At 45.2% G+C, this 23,192-nt stretch overlaps 1 protein-coding gene across 4 annotated transcripts in view; it reads right to left on the bottom strand.

Moving 5' to 3' along the window:
- The window catches only part of LOC144251260 (nephrocystin-1-like), a 40,049-nt gene that overhangs the window by 8,801 nt on the left and 8,056 nt on the right, over positions 1-23,192 (bottom strand). For 3 of the 4 annotated variants that reach the window (XM_077794282.1, XM_077794284.1, XM_077794283.1), the window contains exons 5-10: positions 22,518-22,619; positions 17,964-18,047; positions 16,517-16,645; positions 8,152-8,234; positions 5,947-6,105; positions 4,722-4,821 (exon numbers count right to left, since the gene is read on the bottom strand). In XM_077794282.1, coding sequence (XP_077650408.1) covers positions 4,722-4,821; positions 5,947-6,105; positions 8,152-8,234; positions 16,517-16,645; positions 17,964-18,047; positions 22,518-22,619 — 657 coding nt within the window. The remainder of the gene's footprint in view (positions 1-4,721; positions 4,822-5,946; positions 6,106-8,151; positions 8,235-16,516; positions 16,646-17,963; positions 18,048-22,517; positions 22,620-23,192) is intronic. The other variant, XM_077794281.1, reaches the window with a different exon arrangement.

Here is a 23,192-nt window from a genome sequence, read left to right as displayed (position 1 = left end):
GGCGGGAGCAGCCTCAGCCCTCTTTGAAGCCACTCAGGTTCCCACGTCTACTCCTGACCTAGGACTTGAAGACTGTCAGCCTCAGTGCCTCGTGCACCCAGCAGTCATGCTGCGACTCCAGAGGCTGTTCTGCCCCAGGCCCCCATGGCCTGTGTTCCAGCTGCTGCTGAGTAACAGTGGTGGCTGTGTTGTGCAGGGGAAGGGTGGAGCCCTCCTTCCTTCCTTCCTTCTCACCCCCTCCTTTGCTGTTTGCTGCCCACCTCCCTGTTCATCTGTCTGGCAGGCACGGCACTCCCACAGTGGGCACGCCTTTCCTTCTGGCACCTTCCCACTCCATGAGGCAATGCTGCTTACTTTTTTTTTTTTTTTTTTTAATTCCATTAGAGAAACCTCCTGATTTTTCCAAACCTAAGATGGCCAGAAAGTTCTGTGTCACCAAAGGTTAGCTGAGTTGAAGAAGTAAGAACATATCCTCTTGACCTCACACGGGGACCAGCAGTCTCTGGTGGCAGAGGTGCTGTGATTGGGGTGAATGGGCCTCAGGTAGGCCATATCCTATTTATTTTTAGCAATAATATAACAGCATTAAAAGAGAAGAAAAGAATGCATCAAGGAGAGTAACTAAGAACAGAGTAGGGACAAAGAGCATGAGAAGAAGATTAACATTAAACAGGGATGAGAGGTGGGAGGGAAAGGGAGAGAGAAGGGAAATTGCATGGAAATGGAAGCAGACCCTCAGGGTTATACAAAATTACATACAAGAGGAAGTGAGGGGTAAGGGAAAAATAATACAAGGGGGAGAAATGAATTACAGTAGAGGGGGTAGAGAGAGAAGAAGGGAGGGGAGGGGAGGGGAGGGGAGGGGGGATAGTAGAGGATAGGAAAGGCAGCAGAATACAACAGACACTAGTATGGCAATATGTAAATCAATGGAAGTGTAACTGATGTGATTCTGCAATCTGTATACGGGGTAAAAATGGGAGTTCATAACCCACTTGAATCAAAGTGTGAAATATGATATATCAAGAACTATGTAATGTTTTGAACAACCAACAATAAAAATTAAAGAAATAAAAAAGAATGCATCAAAAAGGCAAAGGGAAGTCCATTTCTAGCACCGCCACACACACGTGCACATAGCTTGCTTCTGCAGGCCAGCACTTCTTGGTGCTCAGAACTCAGAGTTCAAATTCGGAGCTTCCCCTCCCCTAAGGGGCTGAGAACCTGATCACTGCAAATTGAACCCTTTGTACAAGAGCTCCAGAACGAGAAAGGTAATTCCTATTTAACCCTGAGAGAAGGCTAAACAATATAGAGCACTAAGTTAGATCTGGAATAGCTCCAGAGTCAGAAAGCCAAGCCTTAGGGAGCCTGAGACACCTGTGTGCTCCCTGCCACATTGACAGCGCCCCCTAGCCTGTCCCAGCCCAGCCAGCTCACTGAACAGTCTGCTGGGCCCCTGTGCAGGACCCTGGAGCTCTCTCCAGAGAGCACGGGTCTGCCCAGCTTCATCCTCATTTTCAAGGTCTCCTGACACCCACAGGCTACACTCATGTAAGACTGTGGGCTGGGGCAGCTAGGGCCCTAGGGGACAATGGGCTCTGAGACAGATACTGGGCTTCCTGCTCTTGGCGCTGCTGCTCCACTGTTCTGTGCTCGCTGGCGTCCTGGAAAGACCCCTCCTGTCTCCTGTGAGCAGAGACGTGGCTGAGCCAAGTTGGAGCTGGTAGGCAGGACAGGTGGGGCTGGAGGTGGATGCTCCTTGGAAAGAGAGGAGAGGGCTGCAGGTGCCACACTCGCTCCCTTCTCTCTGTAGGTAGCAGGATGGGTGGCGAGGATGCCCAGTTGGGTCAGTCCTGCCTTTGCCCCTAGGTTCTCAGGCAGGGCAGCCACATCCTAAAGTTCGCATCCAGCCCCTGACCTTGACCTACGTACACAGCAGCCCATGGTCCACGGCTTTGGAAAGGCCTAGGGCCTCTGGCTTCACTGCCATGGCCTGCTGTCGGTGAGCCAGCCTGTCCCTGGGTCACACCAGCAGGGTGCCCAAACCCACCCTTAGCATCACCAGGGGCGCACACGGCAGGATCCCGCCATGTGCAGAGGCAATGCCAGGACAGCCCTCAAGTCTGGGTAAGTGGCAGGGGCGGCAGCAGCAGGGCTCCTGAGAGGCATGCTCTGATACCAAAGGTCTGGGTGCCCGGTGCACTATACTCAAGCAAGAGCCTCAGTCCCTGAGGTTGGGGACAAGGACCCAGGGCCCTTCTTAGTAAGCCAACACACAGAAGAGTGCTCCTAGTTTCATCCACCCCCTGCACCACAGTCAAACCTGACCTTGAGATGGTGAAAGGACCTAAAAGCTAGTATCTGGAGCCACAGAAACTGCCGGAAGCGCTGTGCTGACAGGGCTGCGTGGGTGCCCTGGGCTCCCGGAGGAGCGGCTGGCAGCAGCAGAAGAGGGAGAACTAGGCCCCATGGGATCCGGCTGCCCCTGACAAAGACCGCTACTGTGCTGCTCTCCTCACACTGGGAAAAAAAACACAATTTTCTGAGGAAAGATTTGCCAAAAAAGGGCCACGAACATCCAGGAAAGAAAAAAGAGGTGGGGCAGGTAAGGAGAGAGATGAATCCCCAGGAGCACGTTATTAACAGTTACTGAAAGACTCAACACCGTGTGTGACGACAAGCACCTGTCAGCTCTGGAGAAGGAACAGGGGATATTTAAAGCAAGGCCCTGACCCAGGGGCGGAAGCCACCATTCAGGCTGCTTCCCCTGCTGCTCCCCAACCTGCATCAGGCTCACTGTCTCGTGTCCCCTGTGTGACCTGGAGGAAGGCCCTCTTATCCCTCCAATCTGTTAACAACTGTTTTAAATTCCTCAATCCTACCAGCTGCGTTGCATCTCTTCATTTGAACAAATTTCAGGAAATGGCACCACATATCTATCTGGTGTGCACTGACATTTATTTGGATATAAAATAATTATGATATAGATAATTATAGCCAACACCATTGTGTTTCCCTATAGCCAGGGACTATAAATATGGACTAAGTGTTTTATATACTTGCTTTCAATTAAACCTCATTACAGCTGGAGGGAATTGATATTGCTATTATCCCCATTTTAAAGAGGCAGCCACTGAAACCCCGAGAGAAGGTTACATGACTACAGGGCATCCAGTGAGAACTGGAAGCTCTGGGATCTCCCCAGGAAAAGGCAAATGAAACCATGGTGAGAAACTGCTGTTCACTTTTTAAACTGGTCTAAACAGAAAAATCATACCATATGCTGCCAAGAACACGGAATCACTGAAACACGTGCACAGTGAGGGTGAGAGGGTCAATGGCACAGGCGTTCAGGGAAGCAGCCAGACCAACACCAGATGTAACAGCAAATCCTTTGCTAGGCAGTCCTACTTGAGATGTAGGTAGCCTCACGTCCACACACGCAGAAACGTGTATGCAAATATTTAGAGCAGGGTTATTTATAGTTACCCAAACCTAGAAAAACCCAAATGACCACCAACTAGAGGATGATAAACACATGGTGGCATGTCCATCAAATGCAGCAGTTACCATTTAGAATGAACAGGAACAAATCACTAACACAGGCAACAGCGCGGACGAGCCTCGGATGTATGATGGTCCAAGACGCCAGACTCAGAGGCCGCAGGCCGCATGAATCCACCTATGTCATCTAGGAAAGGCCAAAGTGCTGGGGAAGAAAACTGAGGAGTGCTTCCCCGAGGCCGGGGCTAGGAGCTGACCACAGAGGGACACAAAAGAACCTTTGAGAGCAAAGGGAATATTCTTTGGATTGTGGTGATTGTCATGTGATCGGTACATTTGTCAAAACTCCAGGAACTGCAACCCCCAAAATCATAAATTTTACTGCATGCAAGTCAAACCTAAATAAAACTAACATTAAAAAAAAAAAAAAAAAAGTTCATACTGTAGTGACTTGGCCACATCAGTGTTTATAGCAGCTCAATTCACACTAGCCAAGCTATGGAACCAACCTAGGTACCCTTCAACAGATGAATGGATGAAGAAAATGTGGTATCTATACACACAAGAGAGCATTACTTAGCCTAAAGAAGAATGAAACTATAGCATTTGCCAATAAATGGATGGAACTGGAGATTATCATGCTAATTGAAATATGCTAGTCAGTCCCCAAAAACCAAAGGCCAATGTTCTCTCTGATATGCAGATGCTAACGCACAATAAGGGGAGGGGAGGGAAGAAGAAAAGTTCACTGGATTAGACAAAGAATATGAGGGGAAGGGAGAGGGGCTGGAAATAGGAAAGACAGCCAGAATGAGTGGGACGTCACTTTCCTGTGTTCATATATGAACCCCCGACCAGTGGAACTCCACACTATGTACAACCACAAGAATGTGAAGTCGCACACCATGTATGTAGGATATGTCAAAATACATTCTCCTGTCCTATAAAACCAAAAAGAATAAGTAAAAAAAGATTTCCCTGAAGATAGGCCCAGGCATTGGGAAGTCTCATTTGTTCAAAAGTAGCTGAAGGATTTATTACCAAGTCTGTCACTTGAGCTAAGTGGTAAAGAAGAGTAAATGATGCTAAGCTTTATTATTTTTCTATTTCTCTTCTGCTCTTTGGCAAAAATAATTAATGGGGGAAAAAGTAACTGACAAGAGACAGCCAAGCAGGGGGGACCCAAGGCAGATGCCACCTGGAGCGGGACGCACCTGAGCATGCTCCATGACCTTTGGGTGAGAGACCTCAGTTTCACCAGGAGTTGAGGCTGCCTCCGCATGGTCATCATCTGCTGGAAAACACTGCCTTGCTCTGTCAAAACAGAAACAGACCCATATCCGTCAGCGCTCGGAACGGGCGTTTGGTAAGACTATTAAGTGAGAGGTCAGCACAACTGGTGGTTACAGCAGGCAGGAAGCGCCCACATCCCTCCGGCTGTCAGAAGAGACCTGGCGGTGACAGCAACCTGGGGCCTCCCTACAGCACCCCCGGCCACTAGGGCAGATGGCCGCAGCAGCACGCAGGGAAAGGGGGAAGGGTACATGCGGCCCCAGGAAGAAGCACCTGCACCCAAACCCCAACTCCTTCCTGTTCCAAGGAGGAGAGAGCCTGGCACTGGGGCAGCAGCCAGGGTTGGTGTCCTGGACCACACAAGGATGGGAGGGCTGAGGCGTGCGAGGGGGCTCCAGCCGTCAGCCCACAGCTCCCCGAGGGAGGGCCCATCTGTGCTGCCCTCCACTCCCTTCCCTGGTGTCCCCTGGCCAACAGACATACTGACGGGTGCTCCATCTTCCTGGAGGGTGGCTGGAGGGTGAAGTGGCATGCATGTCACGATTTCAATGCCTACACGCCCTGACCCTGAAATGGGCCATCTCTGAGGCAGCCGGCTTCACTCACTCTGTACCTGCCACAGCATCAGCTCAGCGTTCAGCGACAGAACTAACGCAGGGCCCCATTTCTCACGATTTTCAACATTATAGTCTTACACGTGCTACCAAAATAACAATCACTTAGATAAAAATGACTAAGATCACATCACCAAATGGCACATCTTAAAACATGTGAATCCAAGTAGAAACTGTCATGCTTACTGGAATATGGCTGCCTTCTCTGAAGCCTCTGCCATTTGTTTCATCTTTAAGGAAAAGGAGGTGCCACGGTTTGGATCTGAGGTGTTCCCCAAAGGCCCACAAATGAAAGGCCTGGTCACCAGCTTGTGGCACTGAGGGAGAAGGTGTGGGACCTTTAAGAGATGGGGCCTTATGGGAGGAGGCTAGGACACTGGTCAGTTGAAGATACTGGACCCCAACCCTTCCTCTGAGTCCTGGCAACCATGAGATGAACAGGCCTCCTCTGCCATGTGCTCCCACCATGATGTCACAGGCTCAAAGCAACGGCCAAGCAATCATGGACGGAAACCCGCGAAGCAAAATAAACCTCTTTCTTCTGAAGTTGATTATCTCAGGTACGTTGTCACAGCGACCGAAAGCTGACAGAAGGCAGCGCACCACTGCAGTACCTCTTCTGGACACTGAAGGGTCCACTTCAACACCTTTTTCATAAGGAGTGCCACCATTCAAGAAGAGCTCGTAAGTTCTGTGAAGGAATAACACACTATGATGGCTGCGCATGGCGGGCCTTCCGTAGACACCCGAACCAGAAGTGAAACATTTTTAGCACAAATGTATTCATTCTACTTATGTCTCATTGATGAGTGAGAATGACAGTGTTGACCCTTCCATGGGGTGTCATCTCAGCAAAGAGACTCTGTCCCAAGCATCAACACAGGAAATGTACTTATATGAAAATGAGAAAGACTTTTGTTATTAACATGGGCCTGGGGCTGTAGCTCAGTGGTAGAGCACTTGCCTTGCACACGTGAGGCACTGGGTTCGGTCCTCAGCACCACATAAAAATAAACAAATAAAAATAAAGATGTTTTGACTTGAATGACTTGTTAATAGCAAGTAATTACTGTTTTTAAATGTGTTGAATCAATATTTGAAATTAAGCCATTATGAATTTACATGATTTTTAAAATAAAACAGTAACACAGATCGTTGTAAAATGTTGGAATGGGGGCTGGGGTTGTGGCTTGGAGGTAGAGCACTTGCCTAGCATGCGTGAGGCACTGGGTTCGATCCTCAGCACCACATAAAATAAAAAATTAAAATATTGTGTCTACCTATAACTAAAAAATAAATATTTAAGAAAAATGTTGGAATGGCATAGACAGGACACGTGAAAAGTGAAAAATTCCTCTGTCCTTCCCCCTAGTTCAGTAAGTCTCCTGCCCTGTCTGTCACCCACCCTGTGACTCCCTGTGCCTCACAATACACATCAGAATGCTTCCCTATCGATCGAGCTCCATCTCCTAGGAAATAACTGGGACCTCACTTTGCCAAGGTGGAATTTTGGATGTTTCCTTATTTTTTAAAGAATCATAAGAAACTTGAGTTTCTGTATTCACTCCTGATAATGGGGCGCCCCTCCTGCTCCGGCTAGGATGAGGCTAGAAACTAGGGTTCAGTGGTAAGGAGGCTGTGCAGGGCATGTTATCCAAGTTAATCCTCACCAGGAGCTTGTGGGGTAGGAATTATTCCCCCAGATTAAAGGTGGGGGGAATTTGGATACTGTGGCGCATACCTCCTGTTATACAGGCAGTGTGGGACCCAGCACCCTGAGTTTCCGTAATGACAAATTTAGAATCTGATCACTATCCTACCTACTGCTTGTCCATCTGTAGCCCTCGGTGAATGTCCTGTTTATATCCTAGACTTAGATCTTTATTTTCCCCATTTAAAAATTCACATGAGCTGGGTGAGGAGGCACATGCCTATGACCCCAGTGACTTGGGAGGCTGAGGCAGACGGATCACAAGTCAAAGCCAGCCTCAGTAACTTAGTAAGGTCCTAAGTAACTCAGCGAGACTCTGTCTCAAAATAAAAAATAAAGAGGGCTGGAGATGTGGCTCAGTGGTTAAGCACCCCTGGGTTCAATCACTGGAACCAATAAATAAATAAATAAAAATTCAGATGATCTTTTACTTATTAATTTTCAAGGGCTCTTTTTACGTTAGGGCTAACAACATTCCAACTTTGTGGTATGCATGATGATATTTGCTTCTAGCTTGCACTGTGCTTTTAAAGTTTAAATTTGCTTACAGGAGGGCTGGGCCTGAGGAAGAGCACTTGCCTAGCAAGTGCGGGGCCCTGGGTTCAGTCCTCAGTACCACATAAAAATAAATAAAGGTATTGTGTCCAACTACAACTAAAAAATAAATATTAAAAAAACTGCTAGAATTTCAATGTCCTACACAGATTCACAGAGGACCTGGGGACCCTGGACTTAGCTTTTGCACTGTTTTCAGCATGGTGGAATGTGCCAGTACTTCAGGGAACAGTCCCAGCAGGCAGACAGTGCGAGCATATTCTAGAACATGTCCTATGTGTCCTTCTCCCTCTCTGGGTGAGAGTGCGTGTGTTGCTTTCGTACACTACTTTATACAACACTAAAATCAACATTAAAAGCCCTCACCCCAAAAGCTGTTGACATGCCAACAGAACAAACCTGAGTTCCTTGATTCTAAAAAAAGAACTTCTACAAAATCACACAACTGCTAGGAATACACAGCGCACTTACTTTGCTGGTATCGGAACGCCACTGGCATCGAAGAGCCTGAGAAACACCCAGCCGCAACTTAACTCTCCTCTCTCACCCGTTGACTAGGAAATAAAACAAGTCTGAGAAACAACATCTGAACGAGTCAAATTATAAGCACATGCAAGCCCCTGAAAGGAACAAGACCAGTATCCCCGCTTAGGGCTAAGTAGTTCTGCCCCAGAAAATCAAATGAAACGTGGTGGGTCCCACAGTACAGCACAGGTGGCACTTTAAGTGATGCTCACATTTTGTCAAAATTGCCCTTGAAAATCCCTGAAACTAATGACGTGCCAACAGGTGCCTCAGGAGCTGAGCACTTCCTGTGGCATCACCCAGAGGCACATGGGTGCTCCTGGATCAGCAAGCTCTGTCTCCCTGCAGTGGACTGTGGGGATTCAGCATGCAAAGGCCTTGACACCTGGAAGTCTGCCCCACTGTCCACTGCCAGAGGCCACTGGGCCTGGCTCCGGGCTGCTCCTCTCCTCGCGCTGACTCATCTGCGACTCCCCTGGGTTTACTTGTCCTAAAGAAATACGGGATGATGCAGTACACAGGGTACCTGTGGTGGCTCTGGGCTACGAGGGGCCGGGTTCCTATACTGCATTTAGATGCTGCTAGGGGGTGGGAGATGGAGGGCTGCTAACATGGCCACGCCTCGGCTCCAGCAGTTCACATGACACCATGCTTCTGGTGTTCCCTGCACAGAACCGCCACTTGGCCAGGTCTCTCAATAAGAATTGCTGACTGCAGGGCCAGGTGCACTGGGTCCCGGGGTTGGAGTGCCACAGTGCTTCTGATCAATTTCTGAAAACCCCTTCTGTTCTGAATTTCTGTTCTCTAGGAGCTCTGGCGTTCACTGGTGCTACACATGTAAGCAGGTCCTGTTCATCTAATTGCCACTGAGAAAGCAGCACTGCATAAGAATCATGAGCACTGCCAGCTCGCTCCACCAGAGATGAAAATCCCACCTAGGGAAACCCTCCAGGACTTCACTCACAGACACACACACTCCAGCACTCCTTTTTTTTTTCTTGTATTGGGAACTGATCCCCAGGGGTGCTTCACCACTGAGCCACATCCACATCCCTTTGAATTTTTTATTTAGAGACAGGGTCTCACTAAGTTGCTTAGGTCCTCTCAAAGTTGCTGAGGCTGGCTTTGAACTTGCCATCTTCCTGCTCAGCCTCCTGAGTCGCTGAAATCACAGGCCTGCACAACGGCACCCGGCCTGCCAATTCCCTTTTAACTGGTATATTATAAAGTGACATTTATCTTGCGCCTGACATACATTGCGAATATAAGAAATTCCAAGTTCAAATAATATTCCCAGGTCTGGAGATGAAGAATTGGACCTGATAAAACAGTCGCCATGGAGCAAGCATGGCAAGATGCCAGTGACCCGGAACGATAAAGAAACGTGGGTTACTGACCACAGTGCACAGTGGGAAGGGGCGGTCTGTCCTGTCCAAGGCACAAGGCTTGTGCCTCTGCATTACCACAAAGGACTTTTAAGGAAAGTTAACAGCAGATGGACTGACCCATCCACACCACGGACTTGGTGAACACACTCAGCTCCCTTGTTGAGGGAAACACCTTTCTCTTCACTTACTTTTCTCCGAGCAGGGCTAACATACAACCTGTGCGGCAAACCACCCAGAGGTGCTCGAGGCCCGCTTGGCATATGTTATAAGGTTTTTATGCCAATCGCTGTTCATTTTAAACAGAATTGAGTGGCTGGGCACACATGTCTGCTGGGCTTTCCTGATGCCTGCCTGGAACAGGCCCCCTCCCCTTGGGCTCCTCCCACCCCTCTCCCTACACAGCACATCCTCCCTTTCTTGCCTATAAAATCCTACCCGGTCTTTGAGGTCTAGTTTTCTTTTACAAAACCTCCTGAGGCTCAAGGGCTAGAATTAACTTCCCCCTCCTCTGTGTTTCCCAAAGAGCTTGGAGACCCATATCCTCACAGCCTGCCTGATCAGAGTAATCCATAGCGCACCCCCCCCCCCAAAGGGCGACTCTAAGGATTGAATACAGCAGGGACCCAAGGGCCTGTGCGTGGCTACAGCATCCTAAGTAGAGAGCATTCTTATTATTTGCAGCTGTGTTTCTTCCCCACTGACATACAAGTAAACCCTCATGCACCTAGGAAGAATGTGGGCACGTAACAGATACCTCAGTTCATTCAGGAAGGTGACAAGCACTTAGTTATTCCTCCCAAAGCTCACCTTTATATCCTGAGAAAGCATGACACACAACTGTGCGTCACAGAACTGTGAAATGACAGACCCCAAAATATGTGGTGTGTCTCCCTGGAGGCAGCGAGGTCAGGAGGTCAGGAGGCCACGCTCACTTTCAGGCATTGTGCTGTAGTCAAGCAAGGATGCGTGCAGCACCCAGCGAGCTGCGGGCCTCACTCACAGCCAGTGCCCTCTCCATGAACCCCCATTTGTGTTAAGATCTTTATTAGGAGAAGGGTAATTAGGGTGCAGTAAGAAAGGGAGTTAGTTGAGGGAGGGAAGTAAACACTCAAGTAATGAAACCTGGGGGTAGAAGTAGGTGAACCACAGACAATTTGTATTATAAAAAGAACAGAGAGACACCTTGGATTCACTAGCATCCATCCCTGCGAGCCTGACTCAGTGGTATAAACCTTAACCTCCTCCCAGTTCTGACAGTCCGGAGTGGACTGGTTCCCTAGGCGTCACCTTTCATTTCATCAGAGGAAAACATAACTGTCATTAGTGCAGTTGTAAGACTCCATTTCTGAAAAACACCTCACTTCCTAAATTTTATCTTCTTGTCTGCATTTTTCATCAAATGGGCATTTCCTAAAATTGAAATCCAATGAATAGGATGATTCATTGGAATTGTAACCTTGGTGAGTCAGAAACACAAATAATTTTAATCAAAGTCCTCCTGGAACAGTAAAGAATCTAAGGGTTCACATGTGGCTCCATGTGTTCTGTGCTAAATGTGACGCTTCCACAGCCTCGTCTTAGGTCTTAACTGCTGATCGCCTAGGAGGAAAGCAGGGTGTTTCCTGTTCTGCTACTCAGCAGATTTCTTACCTGGGGAGAAAAGGCCCAGGTTTTGGGCTTTTGGGGTTGCCACGTGGCCCTCACAGTGTCAATGTTGCTCAGGACCTGAAAGATTTTCCGATTTCAGATCAGGCTGTAGGAAGTTCTTGGAAACATCACCCTTCTGAGTCCCAGATAATTACCAGTGGCTATACTGGTCAGGGCAGAGGGAGAGGAGGGGCTTCCATTTTTTATTTCATGCAGTTCTGTAAGATCTGGGTTTCTTTCTACATCCAATATAGTATGCATCTAACTTTTCAAACAGTGAAAACAATGGTCCCAATACTTATTAATAAAACAATGAAGGAGCTGAGAAAACAGATTCAGATTTGTGCCCTTGTGACAGTAATAAACCACATCAAGTGAATACTCATATCTGAGATATGCTTACTAGAAGAGGAAGTGACACTTCAGGTAGAAACCTCAGAAGCCTATAGGATTAAAACAGAAGATCTAACACTTGTGTCATCAGAGTCCCAGAGGAGAGGAGTTTCAAAGGTACTGTAGGAAATAATGCCTGAAAAATCCCCAATTTCAGCCAAAGTCAGAAACCTACAGATTTAAGAAGCTGAGCAAATTCCAAACAGGGGAGATCCAAAAGGGTTTGTGCCAGGTACAACACACTTCTAAAGTAAACAGGAAAAAAAATACACCGAAGGTAGCAAGAGAGAAAAACAGCCAGGTTAAGCCAGGGGAATGACTCAGATGGCAGTGGGTGTCTCGGCAGAAACCAGAGGCCAGGAAGAGGTGGCACCAGGTTGTTTAAGTGGTAGACGAAAAGAACTGTCAATCCAGAGTCCGACATCTAATGGAAAGGTCCTTTAGGAAGGAAGGGAGACAGATACTCAGATAAAGCTAGTTTAAGAGAATCTGTCACCCTGAAAGGATGGTTAAAGGACACTCTCTGTACAGAAAGGACAAGCTAAAGAAGGAATCTTGGAACATCAGGAAGGAGATCAATGAGAACAGTAAAGATCTGACTAAATACTACTAATTTTCTCAGTTGATGGTTGAAGCAAAAACTGTAAGACTGGGTGATGTGGTTTCAGTGTATGTAGAGGAAATGAGCAAGCCAGTTGTGAGTGAATGAGGACAAAGAGAATTAGAGAGAGGGGCAGTCTCTGCCTCTCCCTCCAACCAGAACGCTGCCTGTGGTCACTGTGATTAGCTGGGTGTCTAAAATGACACCTACAGCAAGCACCCAGGAAGCCACCCAGAGAGACCACTCAACACCACGGATAATTCAGAATGGAGTTCTAAGAAACGTCTAAGCCACACGCAAGGAGGAGGAAAGAGAACAGAGGACAACAAGGAGAGAGAACAAAGCCGGGCTCCCTCCGAGCCCTAGAAAATAAAACAAAAAAGAAAAGCAGGCAGCAGACCCAGAGGCTTGAGGCTCCCCCCGACGCTGCAGGTGTAGGTGCACCTGCCCTGCAAGGACGGTGGGTGCTGGGAGGGCGTCCTGGCTTGGCGCTGCCCAGGCTCCACAACAGCGCTTTCCATTTGTAATAGGCTAGATTTGTTAAAGAAGCCTTCAAAAAGCAAATAATGCATTTTTCTAACTATTAAATGTGATGTAAAACTTCTCGATTTCGAACTCTGATAAAAATTAATTTCATAAATGAACTTCTAGGATCTGGATAAAAAATGAATCCCATATTTTCTGTTAAAAAAGTGAAATTCTAGTTTTTGTTTTCGGTTCTCATGTGAGAACAGGAGAGTACAGCAGGTCCTCTCTTCTTGGTCACTGCTGACACCTCCTGGCGCGTTTGCGGTGGTGCTTTTGTGCACAGTAGCCCTGTGGTCACCCTTACTCCAAGTTCAGGTGGAAGAAAACCACCAGGGCACCGCCACACCCAGTCCTCCCTCAGGCCTCCCTATCTGTGTGCATGTGACCATGGTCTATCCAGGGGTGGATGTCTGAGACCTACTGCCCACTCCACACCTGCTCTCCCTCCACCCTCCACACTCAGCCCACCACCAATCCGGTTGATTCCCGCCTCCTGCATCTCCCCCCACCTCATCTCCACCCAAGCTGTAATCCTCATCACTCTTTTGGTTGCACTTATTATGCTCCATGTGTTGTTCTCCGGGCTTTACTTATATTAACCCAGTTTGCTCACATTGATCCCAGGAGGTACAAGAGGAGGAGCCTGAGAGCAAGGTCAAGGTCCCATGTTGTGCAAATGCCAGCGCCAGGGGCAATCCTAAGCAAGCTGGATCCAGATTTTGCTTCTTCAAGATGATGCCTATTGTCCTCTGCCTGCCATGCTGTGCCACAGCCCTGCCCCCAGTGGTCCACTTGAGTCCCCTCTGGCTGCCCTCTCCTCCCTTTAACTTACCTTTTCTATTTATTCTTCGGAGAGGAGCCAGAGATCTTTCCAGAACATGAATCTCATCATGTCACCTCCTTCAGTGCCCTCTGCTGTTTTTAGGACAGATGCGCACTGCTTCTCACACTGCCTGCCTTCCAGACACTCCCTGTCAGGATTCCACACTGGAGGCCACCCTGCTCCCCCTGGAGTCCCCTCCCCAGAGGGCCTCTGCCTGCAAGTCCCATGGAGGCCTGGGGCTCCTCAGCTCAGGGGGTGAGGCTGTGAGGAGCTCTTCTGCGGCTCCCACCCACTCTGGGAACCCCTCTAACTAGGCTTTAGCTGACATCTACCAGACTGTTTCACTTCCACTTTGTGATTAGTACAAAATATTTTCTAATTTCCCTTTGACTCATTGATTATTTAGAAATCTGTTAATTTCCAAGCATTTGAAGACTTTGCCCATGGATCTTTCTGTTACTGATATCTAGCTTAATCTCATGTGCTCAAAGGCCATACGGTACATGGCTCTCAAATCTTTTAGACTTGTTGGGGTTTATTTTCTGACCCAGGTCCACCTGTGTAGACTGGAGGATATTCCACATGCACTTACAACATGCATCTTACTGTTTAGAGGTGAAGTGCTGCTCAATACTGATTCTACCTAGTTTGTCAATAGGTTAATCAATTCCAAATATCCTTTCTCATCTTCTGTCTGCTTGTTCTATATTCCTGAGAGAACAGTAGTGAAGGTTCCAATTATAATGGTGGCTTTTCCCATTTCTTTTTTCAGTTCCATCAAGTTTTAGGTCATGTGTTTTGAAGCTCTAACATGGGGTGACTGGGTATGTATCTACTTTGTTTGACATTTTTTCTTTTTAATGCACTGGGGGTTGAACCCAGGGCCTTGCAGATGCCAGGCAAGTGCTCAGCAACAGACCCACTTTCCCAGCCTGACATTAATATCTTGAATAGTGAACCCTCCTCCCTTTAACTTACCTTTTCTATTTAAGGTGGGCTTCTTGTATGGAGCATCTAAGTGGGTCTCTCACTGTAAACTCTTACATTCCCCTAATAATGTATTACATGTTAGGTATATTTTTATATGCCTATTGGTTTCTCATGTTTTCTTTTTTGAAGGGCCTGTTCAAGTTTTTGCTCATTTAAAAAACTGAGTTATCTTTTTATTTCTTAGCATCCTTGACTTGTTCCTAATCTTAGACTAAAAAAAAAAAAAAATTCTACATTTCACTGTCAATGATAGAAATTTAGGTTTTTCTTGTTCTTTATAAATTTGAGGAAGTTCCCACCTGTTCCTGGTTTGTAGGGAATTTCTTAAAACTCGTGAATGGGCACTGGAATTTGTCAATGTTTTTTCTTTGTTTATTGAGATGTTCACATGATTTTTTCTTGTCTACTAATATGATGAAATAACATTACAATTTCGCATGTCCAATGCTGGATGCACAGGTGTGTACATCTGAACATGGGGAGAAATTCCAGCTGGTCGTGACCTACTGTCCTTTCTATAAATTGCTAGATCCAACTTGAGAATGTTGTTTAGGATTTTAGTTTCAATATCCATGAAGGATACTGGTCTTGTAATGTCATCGTTTGGTGTCATGTTTTTCCTAGATTTAGGAAATACGTTAGGGAATGTTTTCTCCTTTTCTATTCTTTGGAAGAGTTTGAATAAGATGGGTATTATTTCTTCCTTAAATGTTTGCGGGAAGACACTAGAGTGAAGCCATAAGGACTTGGAGTTTTCATTGTAGGAAGTTTTTTAATTGAAGTTGTAATTTCGTTAAAAGAGAAATTCAAATTTTCTATTTCTTCTTATGTCAGTTTCAGTAAATTATGGTTTTTTATAAAATTATCTATTTCATCAGTGTTGTCAGATTTACTGGCATACAATTCCTCATAATATCCCTTATTGTCCTCAGTGTCTGCAGGATCAGTAATGATGTTTCTATTTCAATGGGAGATATTGATAATTTGTTTTCTTTTTTTTTTTTTTTTTTTGTACCAGGGATTGAACTCAACCACTGAGCTACATCCCCAGCCCTATTTTTTTTTTTTTTTTTTTTTTTTTAGAGACAGGGTCTCACTGTGTTGTTTAGCACCTCACTGTTGCTGAGGCTGGCTTTGAACTTGCGATTCTCCTATCTCAGCCTCCAGAGCTGCTGGGATTACAGGTGTGCATGTGCCACCTCGCCCAGCTTTCTTTCACTCTTTTTAAAGTATCTTGGTCAGTCTTTCTGGGCATCTTTCAATTTTATTAATCTCTTCAAAGAATCAACCTTCACCTCCATTGATTTTCTCTTCTGTCCATCTGTTTTCTATTTCATTAATTTCCACTCTTTGTTATTTCCTCTTTTCTACATTCTTAGGTTTAACTCACTCTTCAATTTCTAGTCTCTTAAGTTCCCAGCTTAGACCACTGATTTTAAACCTTCCCTCTTTCTAGTATATGCAATTAAAGCTACGAATTTCTACCTAAGCACCACTTAAGCTACATCTCAGGAAAGATACATTATTTTTTTAGAAGTCATTCAGACTATCATTTGGTATTAGGTAAAAAGTGGTCTTTTAGGAATCAGGGAAGAGCTGAGCAGAAAAGGATTCCAGGAGACCTCCCGGGAGATGGCCATGCTCCATATCTTGCCTGGGGAGCTGGATATACGTTGCATTTTCAAAAACGCAATGCTCTATACCTAGACCTGAACTGTACACAACACTAGAAGACAGGTACCAGTCCCTCTCATAAGTGAAGAAATCTAAGGCCCAGATGGGTTAACTGTGTGTGTACCAACATCACACACTGAAGAGCCAGGGTTAACCCACTGTGGTACCACACACTCACACACACAGTGCACTCCACCTTTAATGTGTGGTACCACACAAGGGCTTCTCCATCATCCTGTGTGAGATGGTTCAACTCAATGAGCTTACCTTACTGCCATCAAACAGACAGAGGCGAACATGTCTGCTGAGCACCTGGATGCTCGTTGCTGGGAGAGGAATCATCTTACAGCTCCACAGGGTGAGGATCAAGGAAACACGACTTGGCCTTGACTTAATCTGAAAGAAAAACACAAAACCCTATTAATAGGAGTACAAATCCATTTCCAAAGCATCATTTGTAAAATACAGCTTAAGAAGATATACATAGAATACAAAAAGGAAAACTTTTACATGGATATACATACACAGAGTTTCAATAGTCTGTTCAAAATCAACCCCAGTTATTTCAGGTAAATTTTGCATAAAGTTATATTTGAAATATTTGCATTTTTTTCTTAACTACTTAAAAACTTCAATGAAAGACTACTAGTACTAGCAGGTAAAATATATGACCTGACCCTCGAATCACTGTATTCTAGTCTCCAGGCCCATTCCCATACGATGTGTGGAATTGTAGACAGTTACCCTAGCATGACAACCAAGATACCTGGCATTAATGTCACCCAGCTACCTCCTCTTTGGCTCTTAGATGCTTTGACATAGAATGTAATGTTTGGTCTGACTGTTCAAATCTATTTCACAGATAAAAGTCAGATTGTGAATAAATAAACTGGCATTCTGTATTTTTATTTTTAAAGAACAGCTTCAATGAGCTAAACTTTACATTCTGCTTTATGATCACAAGGCTTTTCATTTAAATAATTTATATTGTTGCAAAAGATAAGATAATATCAATAATCTGTCACCTTTTTATTTAAGTAATGAGAGTTGGGTTTTTAGTTCCCGGGCACAAGTTCACGGCATTAACTGTGATCTGCTCAAGCACTGGTGCACCAAGCAGCCCCTCTGCCCACTTGCAATACAGCACCTCCTACTAAGGTGCCAGTTGATGCTCAGGGTGAGAGGATTAGGGGCAAGTAACCTTGAAGCAGCCCTTCCACCCACAGTTAATGGCTCAGGCACACAAGAGCCAGCCTGCCCCTCATGACTCCCCTTCAAAATGAGCTTCTAGACAAAAGTTGCCAAGTACCGGGAAATCCAGGATGAACAGGAATCAGAAAGCCCACTGAGGACGCTCTAGGAGAGCCCTTGCTGTGAAGAGGAGCAGAGGAAGGGAGGCTTCCTCGCTGGGACGGGATGGGCTGGTGGCACTGTGGTGCACTGCTCACAGTGGTGGCAGGGGAAGGCAGGACAGGCAGGCTAGAGAGCAGGAAAGGGCTGGCAATTAAAGAGAATAGGGAAGGGCTGGAGCCCACAACACAGGTAAACAGATGGTCCTCTCACAGAACTGGAGTCCTTGCTTATGATCACAAGAGGGACAAGGAAAGGATGTGCTCCAAAGAGAAGTGAGACTCGGCATCTTCCTCAACTTGTTTTAGCTACCAGAGAAAAATTAGCCTCCAAGCATGGCTGCAGAGGCCGAGCGCCACCGTACCTTCCTCCAGCAGCTGGGAGAGTGTGGAAGGCCTGAAGCCTGCAGGGATAGCCCCATGCTGGTTAATACATCCACGGCGTTCATCTGCAGAGGAGAGGACAAACAAAAGTGGTCTGCTTGCTTCCATCTATGATTCCTCACCTCCCCACTGTGTCCCTTCAGCACCACAGCAAGCCCAACCCAACGGGAAAACACCACATGCACATGTCGGGAAAGTGCTGCAACGTGACCCAATTCCTGAGAGGACGTGGCCATCACTGGATCTGCACTCTCACAAGGACTTGGGGCCCACATAGTGCTGGGCGCAGAGCTTTGTGTTTCTAGATCACTGCTTCAAGTACATTCTGACTGTAATGCTCCTGCTCCAGGCCCACCCCAACTGCACTGCCATTCAGCAGATGATACCGCTTTTGACGCCCAAGGAGCTGTCAGGTGCTTTGCATAAGTGCACCCCCAACCACCTGCACCGAGAGCATCTCCTTGGGAGTTAGAAGAGCAGTAAAAGGTCAGGAAGATGCTAACTGAACCGTTCATGGTGATTACTCACGGGGTGGAGAATTTTCATTTTGTCGTGTCATTTTTTTTAAATGACAGGATAACAGATAGTGTCTTACCTTTCTGGGTTTTTCAGACTTTTCAAATAATAACTAAAATCTAATGCCAGCCTTTGCCAAAATGATAAATAATCTGGATAGGATCAATGAGAAAGATTGCGAGCTCTGAAATCACACCATGAATGAGATGATCTACTCTTCTTGTACAGAAGCCCTAATGAGAAATGCTGGTTGCAGCTCAGGCTTGCTAAGGCAGAAAGAGAAGCCTTCTGCCCTGCACCTTCCACACCTGAGCCTGGGTAGATCTAGGCAGTCTCAAAGAGTCTCCATCCTGGTTTGAATCTGAACTCAACCAGAACTATAGGTAATAAAACACTTAAGACATCCCAAATGTCTTAATTGCCAAAAATATTATACGACATCAAATATAAAGTATTATTAATAAGACAGCAGATACCAGCCTCTGAGATAGCTTTTTGAACAGCACTGCGGTGAATATCAGTTCTGGGGAAATGAAAGAGCAGGTAAGTGCAGGCGCAGCCTCTGCCCCTCACCACACGAATCAGAGAACAAGTACAAACACTCAGTAGATTCTGAAGACCAAACAATCTCTAGGCGAGGCCAAGCTAGAACTAAATGCACTAAAAATAATTGCAAAACTAAAGTAGCCATGACCTTTAGGTCAACAATAATATGAAAAGCTCTCCAGGTATAAGCTGACTCCATTTCAAGAAAATCTTGCATTATTTTAATAGTAAAAATAAATAAAAAGTCGGCAGAAGCTGTTCGCTCTCCCTCACTCTGTACCTCTGATTAGCTTCAGATTCACCCTCCGTCCCCCCGGTGTCCTCCTCACTGCCCTCTTCACTTGTCGCCTGCTCCTCTTCCTTAGCACAGGGCTGGAAAACTGTTGAAACAGGAAGTGCTTTCCAACTAACACAAAAATCAACCAATAAAAATGCTACGACTTTCAGAAACTTTCAGGCACAGAGGGGAATTTATATGTGACAGGGAAAAAATTTCAACCCATGACTGATAACTACACTATGTGAAACAATGACAAAGACTAAAGTAAACAGCAAATTCATCAAAATAAATCCCAGCTAGAATTTATTCAAATGAAAAAAATTAAAAGAATTACCTTTGATAGGAGAAAATAAATGTGGGGTAAAGCCCTTTGCAGTTATGATACCAAAGTTTAAAAAATCATAAATGGAAATACTAGCAGATTTCACTAATAAAAAATGCACGCAGCTGAAGGTCAATAAAGAAACCATTAACACCAAGTTCTAAGGGTTAACTTTATAAAAAGCTCTTATAAATCAAGAAAAAGTTTTTTAAAAAATTCATTTGAAAAATGGTCAAAGAAACTGAACTGGTTATCCACAAAGAAGAAATGCAAATGGTCGTAAATCATATGAAAGGATGCTCAGCCTCATTCGGAGTATCACAAGTACAAATAAAATCTATGAGGCTGTTTTGTTGATCACATTGGCAAAGGCTGAGAAAGACTGGTACTGGCCAGCCTCGGCAGATGCATGGGGAAATAAGCCCTCTTGACATTGGAGGCCATAATTTTGCCAAGACAAAATTGGCAAAATAAATCAAGATATAAAGGTATAAACCCTCTGAAGCACTGACAAGCATGTAGGATTTCACCCAAGAGGAACAACCAAGAGTCTACAAAGAGGTACATGCAGACTGATCCAAACAGGCTGCAGGTGGCCACCCTCCACCTCTTCCTCTCTAGCAGAACCGCTGACTCATTGGGCCTGCTGAGATTCCATCTGGCCAGCCAGCCTCCCTTGCAGCTAGGTGTGGCCTGGGGACTAAATATGCTGGTCGTCAAGACATGGCTGAAGTTTTCTAACTTCCAGAAAACTTTTTACCTCCTTAGATAGCAGCTCATATTTCTTGATTCTTTCCTCAATTCCCTTTTGCTGCTCAGAATCATTAAAGGATTTGGCCACTGACTTAACTAAAGAGGTAACCCAGGAAGAGCTGCCTTACTTGGAGCTATGGAGTTCCAGGTGGGGCCTGAACCAGCACCAGAAAGCCATCTCCACACTCCTTCCATGCGTGGGAGAAGACGCAGCTACCTCAGGTGAGCTGCTTTGGGGAGATTTTTTGGTAACTCATAGAAGCTAATTTTAGGTTCTTTGTGGCATAATTGATGGTGATTATAGGTTGCAAACACCCTGAATAAATGTCACCACAAGCTGGAATGCTTGCTGCCTTCCAGAGGACGACCTAGACCCGTCCTGCGTGGTGCATAGCCCTTCGCCACCCGTGGCTACTGAACTCTTCACATTAGCACAGGTTGAGATGTGCTGTCCACGTAAACACACACTGGATTTTGAACCTAATATAAAACAAGTAACTCAATGTCCAAATATAGATCATGTGTTGAAATGATATTTTTGATATATTAGACAATATAAAATATTAAAAATAATTCCCCCTATTTGTTTACTTCTTAATCTGTGTAATGAAAATATATATTTGTGTCTTTTGCTGGCAAAGAATTCCTAAAACTCTTGGAATTTCCTGAATTCTTATTCATAAGAAGTTTTCTTATTCCTAAGAAGTTCAACCATTCTAGTGTGCAGGCTAGTGAGGTGCCTCTAGAGGACCCCCAGACAGCTTCAGGAAGGGATTAGAGGTTGGAACCTTCAGCTCTTCCTTCCAAACTTTAGGGAGGATGGAGGACCTAGAGATTAAATTCATCACCAATGGTCAGTGATTTAGTTAATGAGAATAAACAAACTTCCATAGAAACCCCCGGGAGGCTGGGGCTTGGGTATCTTCCAGGTGGGTGAATACACAAAGGCTTTGGGGAACAGCATGCTTAGGTCCTGCATGCCCCACCTCAACATCTTGCCCTGTGCGTCTTCTTCACTGGTGTTCCTCAGTTGCATCCTTTATAATAAACTGATACATCCAAGTATAGTTGTCCCAGGAATCCCCATGGATACTAAACCTAAGGATGCTCTAGTCACTTATATAAAATGATACAGTATTTGCATATGACCTGTACACATCTTCCCACATACCTTAAATCATATACAAAATACCTATGATCTCTAACACAATGTAAACGCCAAATAAATGATTATTATATTGTATAGTTTAGAAAATAATGACAAGAAAAAGAATTGTACATGTTCAATATAGATGCAACTGTTTTAAGATATTTTTGCTCTGTATCCTCAGATACAGAGGACAGACTGGAAAGTGTTCTCCCAAGTTCTCTGAGTCACCCTAGGGAATCATCAGACCCCTGCAGAAGGAGAGGAGACTTCTGAATTTTTAGCCAATCAGTCAGAAGTACAAGTGGCTGCTGGGACATGTGACTGGCATCTGAACAGAGGGCAGTCTAGTGGGACTGTGCCCTTACTGTGTGACACCTGTGCTAAATCCAGGAGTTAAGGCCAGAATCCAACTGAGTTGCTGGACACTGGTTGGTGCTAAGGAGCTGATAAGGAAAATGACACCCGTGGTATCAGAGAATAACCCCGCCCCCTGTCAGGAACTCAGTGTGGTCACTGGAAGACTCGGAATCCCGTGTGTGGGTTTTCTTATTTCCATCCCACAGAGCTCATCCAGACAGGTGTCTGCACCACGCAGCATGTGCTGTGACTCAGGACCAAGCAGGCATGGACAGTATGCTGATATCTTGGTAAGGGGGTCATGTATTTGTGGAAGTAAACACCAAGTGGACAGTGACCATGTTTTATGATAATAAATGCCTCTTAGTTGTTATAAACACCACCAGCTCACAGAGCCACCTCCTGCTGAGAACGCTCCAGGGCTCACTTTCACCGGAGCTCTTCACAGGCCCCAGGACCTCAATACACAATGTCCTCCCCACGCCCTGTCTCTGTAAAACTAAATTTAAATTTCAAGTCATTCTCTAGTCAACTGATCCAAGAATATAGCTTAATGTTTAACTGGAAATTAGATCTATCTGAAGGAGAAAGCATAAACAACAAAGACTCACCTCCAGGTAGGTTCTGGGAATCAGACCTTCGTTTCCTTTGCTGTCCTGAGCTATCCACCAACCATCAGGCTTCTTCTCAATTACAAGAAGAATTTCTCCTTTCTTAACGCAAAACAAAGTACAAATTTAAAAATAAAGCTCAATAGTCATGAGTAGCATTTCATTACTAATGCTTTAAAATATACACTGAAAAAAGGAAACATTTCCTTAATTCAATATTTATCCTAACTTTTATCAAATGCTTCCTTACTGCCATACCCCAATACCTTTGTGACTATAAATGAATCATTCCTTTGGGTTGCTCAATACACATTCAAATTCTACATGCAAATGGGGACCATTTCCACAAGCATTTATGAGGACCCATACTTATTCTAGCAATTTGATTATTGCAGAAAATATTTTTGAATTTGTAAGTCTCTCTTTGCAAAATTTCTTCCAGGAGTATCATATAAATCCCTAAAGAAAAATGATTCTATTAAGTTAAGCCCTATTTTGAAACAAAAATAGTTTACCCAATGTTCCTACCTACCTAATCCATGTTTTCAACAATAATTGTCCATTGAAAACAATACTAGTTCATGTACGAATAATCCATCCTTGAAAAACAGTAATTTCCACTACTGAAGACATGTAAAAGCAAAGACTTTCTTAGAATATACATTATTATTTAGT

The sequence above is a fragment of the Urocitellus parryii genome, assembly GCF_045843805.1.
Source record: "Urocitellus parryii isolate mUroPar1 chromosome 12 unlocalized genomic scaffold, mUroPar1.hap1 SUPER_12_unloc_1, whole genome shotgun sequence".
NCBI lineage: Eukaryota > Metazoa > Chordata > Mammalia > Rodentia > Sciuridae > Urocitellus > Urocitellus parryii.
Note: the sequence above shows the minus strand (reverse complement) of the source record. Positions and strands in the feature narration are given on the sequence as shown.